Genomic DNA, 12,514 nt, shown 5'->3' on the forward strand with positions numbered 1-12,514 from the left:
TATGGCGCGTATTCTGGGACAAACGTGACCTCTGAAGCTTAAAATGGGGGGGCGGGACATACCTGATCCAGGTTCAATGTTAGCCAATCAGATGACGTTTTTAGAATCAGACTGGAGTCACAAGTCATTAAGAGATTTGTCTGTCCCTCGAGCACTTTTTAACTCATCATTAATCTGCTATTTTCTTACGTCTTTATTGCTTAACTTGTTGTTTTTTGTTGTTTTTATGCTTCCATTAGCTTCCCATCTTGTCATATATTACACTCTTCAACATCCCAGGAAGGAGGGATCCCTCTTCTGTATCCTGTAACCTATTTCCAGGTTTCTTCCTTGAGATTTAGGGCAGCTTTCCCTTGGCTTAAGTGTATCTCACTCTGATACGCATATTTTGAAAATACATTCTCCTTAGGATATACGGTTACCGACGCCGTACTGTACAGGGATAGACGCACTCAGTTGTTGGATTGGGTGTCATTTTAAGTTTGAACCACTGGGGGGCCATCTTCACACATTTTATGACCAGAGCTTTCTCTAAATGGCTGTTATGCATGCTATATTAACCTGTTTCAAAAACACGGACACTTATTTATTCCCTTGATTCTTGATAGTAAAACAATAAGCATCTTAGAGTACCATATTAAGCGCTATATAAATTTCATTTATTATTATTATTATTATTATTATTATGATATATTTACATCTGGTTTAGAAGCATGTTTCTGTGAGTAGCCTTTATAATTTGAGTAGGCTACCTTTATCACAGTCAAAGTAATCTGATTGGGTTTGTTATAGGTAGTGATATATGAGTCGTGTATAAGGATTGTGGAAATCTGAGATAAATCCAACATACTTCAGAGATGGTATGCAGATGGTTATACTATAGTTATGTCTGGCAGTCTAGAAACAGATATTATCAACCGGAGACAGAACCAGACACCGTCTGCGTGCCTTTGTGTCCGAACAATGCTCAGTGGGCTGTAGAACAATACGGGGCTCTGGTGGGTCTATGGAGGAACAACTTACTTTTCGATATAATATAAATATTATAAGCACATATATAACAATTATTATTAGATTATTAGAGTATTTCAGCTCTTCTTCTTCAAACAAAGGTTAGGCTATTCATCCATGCCCTGCAGATTCCCGAAATGTGATTCGAAGAGCAGATCAGAGATAAGAAAAAATATATAAATATCTTTTTTTAAAGTAGAGGTACCCCGACGGATGGGGACCGAGTTCATAGGCGCAGAGGAACAACATGAATCTTCTTCTTCTTTTGGCCCCTTCGCGCACGCACGCACGTGCACACGCACTCAAAAACACACGCAAACACCCACAAGCGCACACACGCACAGAGAAGCACGCGCGGGCCTATTTCGACCGCTCTCTCGTGGCTCCCTTCCAGTATCCAGGCCTGGTTTCGTTCATTACCAAAAAGAGAGTCTTCAGAAATCAACACCACTAGTCTCTGCGGGTTGAAGCAACTTTTTTTTTTTTTCAAAAAAGAAGAAAAACTACAGAAGTGAAGGATCGTCTCGGGACCACGCAAAAGATGCCATCTGGGATTCGCAAAACAATTCTGGTGGATCTCTGACAGAACCCGTTCTCGACCCGACTCTGGCGAAGGAGAAACAGCCGTCGAATCACAAGTTTGCACCTGAAGACTTTTCTCCCGCGTTTTTTTGCAGCGGTATCATTGTTATCTTCAATGCGTGATTAAGGAACAACGAAGCAGGCTCCCCGCGCCCAGTCTCCACCTTCTTTAATAGGTCCATGGTCTCCACGTCTGTGTGTTAATGTGTGTGTGTGTGTGTGTGTGTGTGTGTGTAAGTGAAAGTGACCGTGCCCTCGGGGGAATATGTGTGTGATTGCAGAGAACGGATTGCTCTCTCTTTTCTGACCCTGCACGCATCCAGATGTTACGTGTTTCGCAGGCGCGCTGCATGTCAGACTGAAAAGTATTCGAGAAACTCCTTGGAAGTGATTGTCTTTATTATTTTTTATATATATATACTTAGGTCCGTTAGTCCTTGATGAATAGGCCCCAATAGAAGCCAAAAAAACGTCTGAACCTGACAAAATGCCAAGGATGTCCTGGAGTATTGCTGATTTACTTAACTTGTAATCTACGGGGATTCTGTCCAGTTATTAGGTTCAAATAATGGAGACTGGCAAATTGAGGACCCTTCTGTTCCTGGAGATAAATGTGTTTATACTTTCGACTTTTCCGCTTTGTTTGCAAGGCCAGAGCACCGAGCATGGTAGGTTCAATAAAGCATGCTTACGTTGCAATTTATCACATGTATCACATCTGAGCATTTCTCTGTTATCACCTAAACATGTTAAAATAGCATGCTACAAATATATATAAAATAAGGAAAACCGTTATTTTATATAAAATAGTCTTGGCTTGCTTAAAGAGGCTTGATAATAGCAGTTATTATTGTTTCCTGTCCCATCCTGATGGTCGGTTTTGTGTGTCCTGAGTTCTGTTTGAGATCACTGATGCAGTCATGTGTGTGTGGACTGGTAAGAATGTGTAGGCACACACTCACTAATTACCACAGAGGAACAAGATGTCACATAGGACAGGACAGGACACAACACGTATTATTAGTTTGAATAGGTCAGAGTGGAAGACTGTCCTACCTATTCTCTATGCTAATGTATATGTGTGTGTGCCCGGCTGACCCTGTTTAAGTTAGAGTGTGTGTGTGTGTGTGTGTGTGTGTTTGGTGTGTGTGTGTTTGAGTGTATATGCATGACATTGTTTTATTCCATTCTCTGTGAATTCCGTGTGTTTGTGTGTCTGTGTGTGTGTGTGTGTGTGTGCGTGTGTGCGTGTGTGCGTGTGTGTGCTCCTGTCTATCAGTGATCGATCTACTCGCTGCGTTGAACCTGTCCCAGCCCGTAAAAGGCATATCCAAGATCCACGACGAAGATCCTTCTGGGTCCACTACGGCCTATAAGCTCCGCCCCAAAGCCCCCCACCTGACCCTGCCGCCCGAGTACTCCCGCCTCCTGGCCTCGGGCGGGGCCGGCTCCCTGGGGGTGCACCTGGTGGCGCGCCAGGTCCACGACACCAGCGCCACCCTGCTGTCCTTCTCCTCCCGCTCCTCCCCGCTGCTCCAGCTGGTCTCCTCCACCCGGAACAGCAGCCTGCGCTTGGACCGCGGCGTGGAGGGGCCCGGTGCCGGGGGGCTGCTCAGCCTGGTCCTCCCAGGAGGGAACCCCTTCTCCGGGGCCCGCTGGGCGCGCCTCGCCCTGGGCCTGGAGCCGGACAGAGTGAGTCTGTTTGTAGACTGTGAGGAGGCGGTCGTCGTCCGACGCCGAGGGGAGGAGAGGGTCGATCTGAGGGCGTTTCCCCGGGACCTGAGGGTGACTCTGGGCAGCGCGATGGGGGACAGCGACAGCAAGTTCAGCGTGAGTCTCTGCCTCCCCCCCCCCCCCTCGTACCTCTTCAATCGGAGGATCCAAGGGTACTCTGGATGATTTGGTTTGCCTTTCGTTCGTCATCTGAAGATGCTCATTGCGGTCATTGTCTTAGACCACTTCTCATTCTCAGCCATATTCTTTTCTTAAAAAGTGTTGCGTTGAAAGTCCCCGTGCCTCGGTCATTAATCCACCCATCCTCTGTGCATGCAGGGATACTTGAAGACAGCTGAGATCTCCCTAAAAGCATATGGAAGGCGTCCCTGGCATTGTCCCAATATAACAGGTAACCCTTTATTCTTACCAGTATTTTTGACCGTTTTTAACTTTTCTTTCAAAGTCAAAACCAACCCTATTCCTTTCTGGAAGAAGGGATCCCTGACTCTATAACCCCACTGTGGGTAGGGGCCTTTGAAGATACAAGTTCTCCAACGTGGGACTGTGGATCCCTTGGAGATAGTAATTGAGGGAGGGAGAAAAACCAAGACACAAAGCATCATGACATGATCTGCACATGGATTTAGTTTAGACTCGCAGGGTAGTCTCAACTAAATCCATGTGCAGACGACAATACACATGGCATGAACCCATGCATGACTACAAGTATAATGAGTGTGTGTGTGTGTGTGTGCGCAAGTGTGTGTGTGTATGTGCGCGCAAGTGTGTGTGTGTTTACTTGTTCAGGGACTTGTTCAGGGACTTGTTCAGGGAAGTGTCTATGTATACAAGCATTTTCTGGGGGGATTTCCATCTGCCAATCATGTTCATGCCCGAGGCTACAGTGTCTGGAGACACTCTTTGTCTCACCGTGGCGCCTTTCTGTACCTCTGCCAGCACCACTGTAATTTACAGCTTCCTAGGACGATGTTATTCAACAGCCCCCCCAGTAAAGCATGCTGGTTTACTGGGGGGGCAGCAGACACAGTGGCCCTAACCCTGTCTGTGTGGGGCGGAAGGAAGCCATAAACAGGCCTGGATACAGTTCATCTTCAGTTGAAATGCTGGTGCGTTGTCTTAAAAACCTGTACTTTTTATTACCCCTCCGGTTGTTCTGTGATTATGTTTACCTGCAAAGACCACCATTGTTGGGGTGTGTCCAGCAGGCTTTCCTCGGATCTTATCTTTACCCTCCCTGAGGCAGACATTCCCTTAAACACACTGGTCCAACAGGCCTCCTCCAAAAGGTGTTTAGAGATTGTTGTGTTATTTCTCTCTTGCTGCCATCCCCGTCCCAGTAATGGACTGCACTTACACCGCGCCTTTCTAACCCATTGGCCACTCAAAGCGCTTTACCACATTGCCTCACATTCACCATCCAAGCACACATTCACACGCCGAAGTCAGCCACGCAAGGCGACAGCCGGCTCGCCGGGAGCAGTGAGTGTTGGGCGCCTTGCTCAAGGACACTTCGACACTCGAGCGAGGAGGAGCCGGGGATCGAACCGGCGGCCTTCAGGCCACCAGCCGACCCGCTCTCCCTCCTGAGCTACGTCCCTTCCCTTGTCATTCCAGATGGACCTCCTTCCCCGGCTCAGCCCACACCCGGCCCCGGTCTGGACCCTCTGGACGACCAGGGGCCGCAGCGGCTCCAGAAGGACGCGCCCCAGAGAGGGGCGTCCCTGGGGCCTCCGGGGCACCCCCAGGGGGGGAGGCTGGCCTCGCCCCCGCCCCTGGAGGAGAGGCTGAGGGGGCTGGTGCAGAGGCTGGAGCAGATGGCCGTCCTGCTGGACGCGGTCAAAGCCCAGGTATTCCACGCAACCGGTGTCTACAGACGGATGTTAGGGGTTGGTCTATAGTCTCATTTGTGCGACTAGGGTGGTGATGATGCCAAAGCGTGGATCCGTCTCTATACTCTGTACGGGGCGGCAGTAGCGCGGGTTGAGCGGGTCGGCTGGTAACCTGAAGGTTGCTGGTTCGATCCCCGGCTCCTCCTAGCTGAGTGTCGAGGTGTCCCTGAGCGAGACGCCTCCCCCTGACTGCTCCCGACCAGCCGGCTGTCGCCTTGCATGGCTGGCTCCGCCGTCGGAGTGTGTATGAATGGGTGAATGTTGTGAGGCACTATTGTAAAGCACTTTGGGTGGCGACTGGTTACAGAAAAAGCGATATATAAATACAGTCCATTTGCCATTTAGGTCCATTACAATGTACCTATAATTCAAGCAAATCAAATGTACTTTATTGACAACATGAAGGGAATGTGTGATGGAGTCCAGTGTGGCTGCCGGTCAAACAGACCCCGGGTTTCATTGGTTCGATCATCATTGGCTCTTCTTGGGTGTGTCCATGTAGAACACAGACCTCCAGTCGCGCGTGCACTACCTGGAGGGCTGTGAATGTGTGAGGCGGCGGAAGTGCACGTGGGAGGGGCGAGAGGTGGAGGAGGGGCATCGCTGGCAGACCCTCTCGAACACCTGCACCTGCACCTCGGGACGGGTCGCGTGCGAGGCCATCGTCGTGGGTGAGCGCCGTCCAAACTCACACACACACACACACACACACACACACACACACACACACACACACACACACACAACTCTCTCTTCCTCCCTTCAAAACCCAATAGCCGCTACCTCTGTGCTTCCCTTCTCCGTCACTAATATGAACTCCGTGCTGATGTTGCGTAGCTAGTTTTCAGATGGCTGCCCTCTCCCTCGACCCCTGCATGTCTAGCCCTTGCCAAAACGGAGGCCTATGTCTCTCCTTGACCTCTAACCTTTCCAATGAATTCCGCTGCTCCTGCCCTCCGAACACCAAGGGCCCAGTGTGCCAGAGGCAGCAGAGAGAGGTACAGCCCGAGCTACAGCCGACCACTGTGTTCACTAGAGGAGTTAGGCTCCATCTATCAGAGGAAATGTTGCTATGGTTCCCTGATAAACGGTATAAAGGTTATTTAGGTATTTGCATTTTTTTTTTTTTTTATTCCTGTCATTTTCGGAAGTGGCACAAATTTGTTATTTCCTGGTAACATGTTTGGAATGACAAACATGCCAATTGTATGTTTCATCACCTGACAGGTCTCCAAAACCTTTGAAATGCTGGAGGTGGGTCTCAATCATAAGTGAAACTAGCCGGTTCCACTTATGAAGCTTCATGTTGTTGCTTATTAGTCTCCTTGTAGCCTATAGTTATTTAGTGCTTGCCTTGTGTTTCTCTTAGTAGATGCTCAATACAGGTAGGTATTCAATGGTAGGCCAGTGGTGTAAATGGCATTAGTTATGTGTTTAGAAACCATAGCTTTGTGTCTGCCTGTCGCATGTCAGTTGGTTTGTCGGTCGGTTGGTTTGGGACTGACCTAAATCAGTCTGTGTGTGCTCATGTTGCTAGTCCATGTTGTCCATAAGTTATACTGCTCGTTTATTTGTACTGTGGCCATATAAGGAGTAAGGGTGGGGGCTAAGCATGATAGGTAAGAGGCCGTAAGAGGTTTCCTGCACTCCTCTCCATCTCTAGGCATGCTGGGAACCCAGGCCAGAGAAAGTCTGTGAGGGCAGACGCTCTATTCAACACCGCTGGGCTTTTAATCCCATCTCGGGTCTCTGTGAAGTCTTCTTATTCTGCTCTGGGTCCAGCCGCAACAACTTCCCCTCCCACAGCGCCTGCAGGGAGCAGTGCCTGCTGGGAGCCTGCTGCATTCGTAAACCCAAACCCAAGCACCCCTTCACTGGCCAGGTTGACTCCTGGCGAATCAAACACAACGTATCCAATGCCATCCCGAGCACGAGTGTGGAGGGGAACTGCGACGAAGACTCCCACTTCCTGTACACCTGCAAGTACCTGTCCCGTCCCCGCTGCCGGGCCCTGGTGAAGGGGCTCCCCGGGGCGGCTGCGGTGGTGAGCTTCTCCCCCGGGGATAAGTGTTCGGAGGTGGGCTGCGGGGACGGGTGTGCCTGCCTCTCCCCGCAGAACCAGCACCGCGGGCAGTACAGCCAGAGGCTGGCGCGAGGCTGTGTGGAGGGCGTGTGCGCGGTCGCCGGGGGGAACGGAGACTTTGTTTGTGCACACTCGACCCGGCGGAAGGAGATCAGAGACCTGACGGTGAAAGAAGTGAAGCTTTACCAGCGGGCTGTCAGAAGACTGCATGCTAAACCAGGTATGCAAAGGCCCCATCACAGAGTAACTGCCGTACGTGCAATGCTAGGTTTGCGAGGCTACGCAGTTAATAATTGATTGAGACTGAGACTTTAAACATTAACATTTTCATGGAGGTTAGCTGCTCAGATAGGATGTGTTAAGATGGGTTTAGAGTGCTCCTCACAGCATGATACCAGGATCGACACACAACGCAGATCTTCGCAGATCTTCCAGCATTTATACTTCCACGTGAAGTTAACGGGAACACATACATAGACAGTGAAGCGTTTCTGACTCCCAAGTGTACATGAACTGACACGCCTGCCAGCATCATTGAAGATATGTTATCGGATTTGTTAATCTCGGAAACCATCGACTATCGTCGGATGATGATTGATGATTTCTTTGGAGATATTTTTCGGCTTATCTCTATAAACAGATGTCTAGGATAATAAATAGCATAATCGTCATGAGACGATAGCCAATGGGTTCCGAGATTGTTGCTCTCTAAACGGACTGGTTACCTGCATGCAGCTTATGCATGCTCATACGTTATTTGTCAATGCTACTCGGACTACAAACGAACCAAAAACGGAAACCAGTGCTGTTCAAATACTTAAGTCTTACCTCGAGATTCGGCCTTCACATGCAGGTATCTGTTTATAGAGATAAGTATTTGGTTGAGGTGAACCTCCAAGCGATGCGTCACCAATCTCTGGGTTAACCGCACGTCTTCACGTAGGAGTAGGTTTGCGACCGGCACAAGAGTCATGTAAAGGTCTCTGAGTAGCGACGCGGAACGTTACGCATCTTGCATACCGTCTGAGGTCTTTAATGGATGCCACTTATAGTTTACTATGTGGTTTACTCATTAAAAAAAAACATGAACACCAGCTTCAATCATATTATTGGCTAAGCAGCAGCTTAAACATTTACACGACAGAAAACAAAAGAATGTCGTTTTTTATGTGTGTTAAACTAAGGCCATAGTTCACGAATGGGTGATCATGCCTTTACGTGTGTGTGTGTGTGTGTGTGTGTGTGTGTGTGTGTGTGTGTGTGTGTGTGTGTGTGTGTGTGTGTGTGTGTGTGTGTGTGTGTGTGTGTGTGTTTTGCACTAAACGCACATGCACGTAGCGACATGGGGGGACTTCGTCCAGCTCAGGGCCGAGTTCTCTCCCCAGGCGGGGGGTCACGCTGACTTCCTGCCCTGGCACCGCTACTTCCTGCGTCTCCTGGAGCGCGAGCTGCAGTCTCTGTCGCCGTGCCAACTCTCCGTTCCGTATTTCGAGTGGACGGTGGACTCGGGCTCCATGGCGTCCTCGGAGGCGTGGCAGGCCGGTCTGTTCGGGGGGGACGGGGAGCCGGGGTCCGACTGCGTCCGCCAGCACCCCTTCAGCGGCGTGTCGGGCCGCTCCCGCTGGAGCCCCTGCCTCCGGCGGCGCTTCAACACTTCGGTTTGACCAACCCTCCTACCGCACGTCTTCCACAGCCAGCCGCCGTGTCTCAGGGCTCAGTTATGGTTCCACGTCGACGCAGCGCAATGGCGACGAAGACGCTTCGGCGCAGTCCTGAACCTGTTTTGGTTCTGCGTCGGGTTTTAGTGAGCGGACCAATCACAGCGCTTGCTTCTGCGTCGCCTTGACGCAAGGTTACAATTTTTGGGAGGCGCACGTCCGGCCCTTGCGGTGGACGCAAGGAGGGTCCACAAGGACGTAAGGGGCCCCTAAACCCCCTTGCGCTGCGTCGACTTGGAACCATAACCGAGCCTTTAGCCTCCAGCCCATTCGGTTGTTTAGAGCCATGTGTCCGGCTGTACTCTGAACACTTAAGCCTCCTAATCATGATGACTAGTATTGTATCTCCACAATTTATGCGTTGCCTTTGCATTCGGCAATGTATGATGATGCATTTGTGTCACTACTGGTCAAAATAAGATATGGTCATGTGGCGAAGGCTCTGTCCTTACGAGACTAATCCGACCACTCAGAGGAATATTGACTCGATCAGCTGGACGTTATTGTTGGGCTGTTGCTGCCCTCATGGTAGAGCGTTGAACCCCTCTGTCTCGGGTGCTGTCGTTGTGTCTAATCAGGTATGGCTCCCAGACGCTGTGGACTTCCAGATGGCCCTGAACCTGGACGACTTCAAACTGTTCTCCGGCGCCCTGCAGACATTCTCTGGGCTCTTCAGGTTGTGGGTGGGGGGCCACATGGGGTCCCCTCTGGCCGCCTACGACCCCCTCTACCTCTCACATATGGCCTTCATCGACAAGATCTGGGCCCAATGGCAGGAGAGACACCAGCGTCTCCACGGAGCCGGGCCCGGGGAGGACGGCCGCGGCCGGGACGCGCTCCATCCCGCGGCCCACAGACACATGAGGATGAAGCCGTTTGACGTCGCCCCCGACGACGTGCTGTCGTCCCCGGCCCAGCTCTGCGTTGTGTACGTTCCCATCACCATCGGCGCGCCGTGCAACGTGACGCCGGCGCAGACACGCACCCATCCCGTCAACGGCACAGAGTCCGATGACCCACCAAGGGATAAGAAGCAAGGGTTCGGCAAACGCAACGCAAACCACGACCGCGTGGACGGCGGAGCCCTCGACGGATTCGGTTTCGACGAGGAGGGCTACGATCGCCGAGGCTACGACCGTAGCGGCTGGGACAGGGCGGGTTTCGGCCGGGACGGGTTTAACCGCGATTTCCTCGACAAGGACGGGCACAACGTGTTCGGCTTCAACCGCTACGGACTGAACCGCGCCAACGTCAGCTGGTTCGCCGAACCTTTGGGCGGCGATTCCACGCGGAAAGGTAAAAGAGAGGGGGACGAAGACCACCGAGGAGAAGAGATGATCGATTACCGGACGGAGGCGGAGACGTGGCAGGTCCTGCTGGAGCACTTCGGGGACAGCGGGTTCAGCGCGCACGGCTTCGACCCGCTGGGCTTGGACAGCGCCGGCTTCGACGCGTTCGGCTTCCGGACGGACGGCTACGACAAGGACAACTGCAACTGGTTCTTCCGCGGGCCGCACTACCTGCGCTTCTACTTCCACACGCAGCAGCAGCTGCTGGAGTCCAGCCCCGAGGCGTTGGGCCGCGTGCCCCGGACCTGCCCCCCCGTCTCCCCGCTGCCCCCCCACTGGGCCACGCAGGACTGGATGAGCCCGGCCGCGCAGGCCAGCGGCGCTCCCATTGGCCGACCGAAAGAGGAAGGGGCGGGACGAAAGGTCGCTTACGGCGACGGTTCCATCGCGGCGGCGCCTGATAGGATGGACTTGTGGCTGCCCATCACACCGGACGACAGGTATGAGGAAGTGTTGGAAGACAGAGAAATGTGTCGGCGGGTAAAGCAGTGTTTGTTGTGTGTTGCCTGATCCAAATTGCCTTCGATTGGTTTCTTACAGGATGTGTTTCGAGCTCCACTGGTTCAGTGGCTGTCCCCTTGGCTCGGGGCCAATCACCTGCCCTGACCTCTGCGGGCATGCCCGTTGCCATGGCTACCCCGGGGCAATTTGCCACATGCACAACTGCGGCTCGTGTTTCACCGAGTGGCTGGACCCCGCGACGGGAAACCATGTCGAGTGCGACGGCTGGTAACCACTCGAGTTGATCCCAGGATGCTCTCCGTGTGAACACGAGAGAACCCCAGAGATCCCCACAGCCAGCTGGCTCTGTTGGCCCCAAAAGGCACAGCTTAGAAGAACAGAAACCTCTCCCCGAACACGACACTCTTCACCGTCGTTATCATCATTACAGCTGCAATGCTCCACTTTCTTTTTTTAAGTGAATGCAATTCATGGGTTGCACTGGATTCATCAGGGGTTTGTTTGAATTTAGTCTCAAGATGAAGATTGTAGAAGATTTCCAGTGGTGCAATGATCGGTGTTTGCTGAAGCGACTCATCATTTGTGTTTTTATGTTCAAACCAGAAGTGGTCAGAGTTTACACAGGAAGTGAGGAGAACGACAAGCCATTTGAGTTAAAAGGGCAACACCGGTCTGAAGGATCAAATCCATCTGAACCGCAGGGCATCTCTTACCAACGCCATTCATCGACATTTCTTTGTTGTAGCAATTCTGCTGAAGAGCATTTAGTGCAAGCACGCTTCCCCCGTCAATGTAAACAATACTACCGTAATTGAGCAATTTTGTCTTTTGGAATCAAGGTGTTTTGTGTCAGTTCAGAGTTTGTGGGGAAATAAGGTTGTAACAGTATTTGACAAAATGTCTTACCTCAAAGATCAAAGTGCTACTGTCACATTTGCCACACATTTACTGCATTTGTGGCAGGCATGCTCTTGCTACATCCTCGGAGGCAGAATCAGCGCATCGAATGCATTTCGACACATTATAATGGGAGCAGATATTTTTGAGAGGCCACGAGATGTAGTCAGATGATTTATTCCCCCAGATTTAGACTTCAAAGTTATGTATGCTTTTCCATTCATATTTGTGATGAACCAAGATATTGAATTGCCATTTTGTATTGATTCATGTCAATCGGGTTAGACAGAGGGAGGTCTATTATGAGACACTCTCTCAGCCTACCCTTTGTGGAAATGACCTCATTAGGCATGAAGAAAGTGCAGGCGATTCAAATATTTAGAGTTGAAATCCTAAAAAATACGCTAAATGTCAAGGAAACCGTTTTAAGGCTCTTGTCCCCCCAGTAGTATGTTTAGCTCTTCTTCAGGTTTCTTCCCAAGTTCTCATGTATATTGTAAATGATAACGACGTGCTGATTGGACGCACACACACTGAGTCACTGTCGGGAGGGAATAGTTTATAAAGCCAGTGTCTAGTCCCTCTGTCTTCTCCCCGCGGTCCCCCTTTCACCCATCTCCCGACTCTCTCTAATTGTTTGTGCATGTGTTTGCCCCGAGCCCCCATGGGAAGACCTCCACTGGATAGACACCCATGGACGCACACGACCGCCCCGACACTTTGATCTTATGCATGCTTGCTCAGAGGAAATGCCTGTTGGCTGCTGACACAGTAGGCAGCCTCGCT

The 12,514-nt window shown here is 51.1% G+C and overlaps 2 protein-coding genes across 5 annotated transcripts in view; one reads left to right on the forward strand and one right to left on the reverse strand.

The window, feature by feature from the left end:
• The window catches only part of LOC132463976 (cadherin-related family member 5), a 9,400-nt gene extending 9,266 nt beyond the window's left edge, over positions 1-134 (reverse strand). The window contains exon 1 of one of the 2 annotated variants that reach the window (XM_060060115.1): positions 1-134. This exon is cut by the window's left edge and continues 206 nt beyond it. The gene's annotated coding sequence lies outside the window, so the exon portion shown is untranslated. The other variant, XM_060060114.1, reaches the window with a different exon arrangement.
• A 564-nt stretch (positions 135-698) lies between these two features.
• Positions 699-12,508, forward strand: LOC132463980 (uncharacterized). 3 transcript variants are annotated; one of them, XR_009527159.1, is made up of 8 exons: positions 699-2,261; positions 2,873-3,423; positions 3,646-3,718; positions 4,945-5,177; positions 5,722-5,890; positions 6,057-6,217; positions 6,447-7,522; positions 8,641-8,935. XR_009527159.1 is itself a non-coding variant. In XM_060060119.1 (4 exons), exons 2-4 carry the CDS (start codon positions 8,817-8,819, stop codon positions 11,100-11,102), a joined length of 1,548 nt encoding a protein of 515 aa, XP_059916102.1. In that variant the 5' UTR covers positions 6,397-7,522; positions 8,641-8,816; the 3' UTR covers positions 11,103-12,508. The 3 variants fall into 3 exon arrangements, 1 of the variants encoding a protein (XP_059916102.1); XR_009527158.1 differs by having other exon boundaries at positions 6,057-7,522; XM_060060119.1 differs by lacking the exons at positions 699-2,261; positions 2,873-3,423; positions 3,646-3,718; ... (1 more) ...; positions 5,722-5,890; positions 6,057-6,217 and adding exons at positions 9,599-10,809; positions 10,910-12,508 and having other exon boundaries at positions 6,397-7,522; positions 8,641-8,960.
• Positions 12,509-12,514: the final 6 nt, after the last annotated feature.

The sequence above is a fragment of the Gadus macrocephalus genome, chromosome 9 (genome assembly GCF_031168955.1).
Source record: "Gadus macrocephalus chromosome 9, ASM3116895v1".
Taxonomy (NCBI): Eukaryota; Metazoa; Chordata; class Actinopteri; order Gadiformes; family Gadidae; genus Gadus; species Gadus macrocephalus.

Excerpts from the sequence above, each read along its gene's own strand:
- LOC132463980 (XM_060060119.1), top strand. The coding sequence starts at position 8,817 with ATGGCGTCCTCGGAGGCGTGGCAGGCCGGTCTGTTCGGGGGGGACGGG. Across the intron at positions 8,961-9,598 it reads GGCGGCGCTTCAACACTTCG|GTATGGCTCCCAGACGCTGT; the intron begins GTTTGACCAACC and ends GTGTCTAATCAG. Across the intron at positions 10,810-10,909 it reads CCCATCACACCGGACGACAG|GATGTGTTTCGAGCTCCACT; the intron begins GTATGAGGAAGT and ends GGTTTCTTACAG.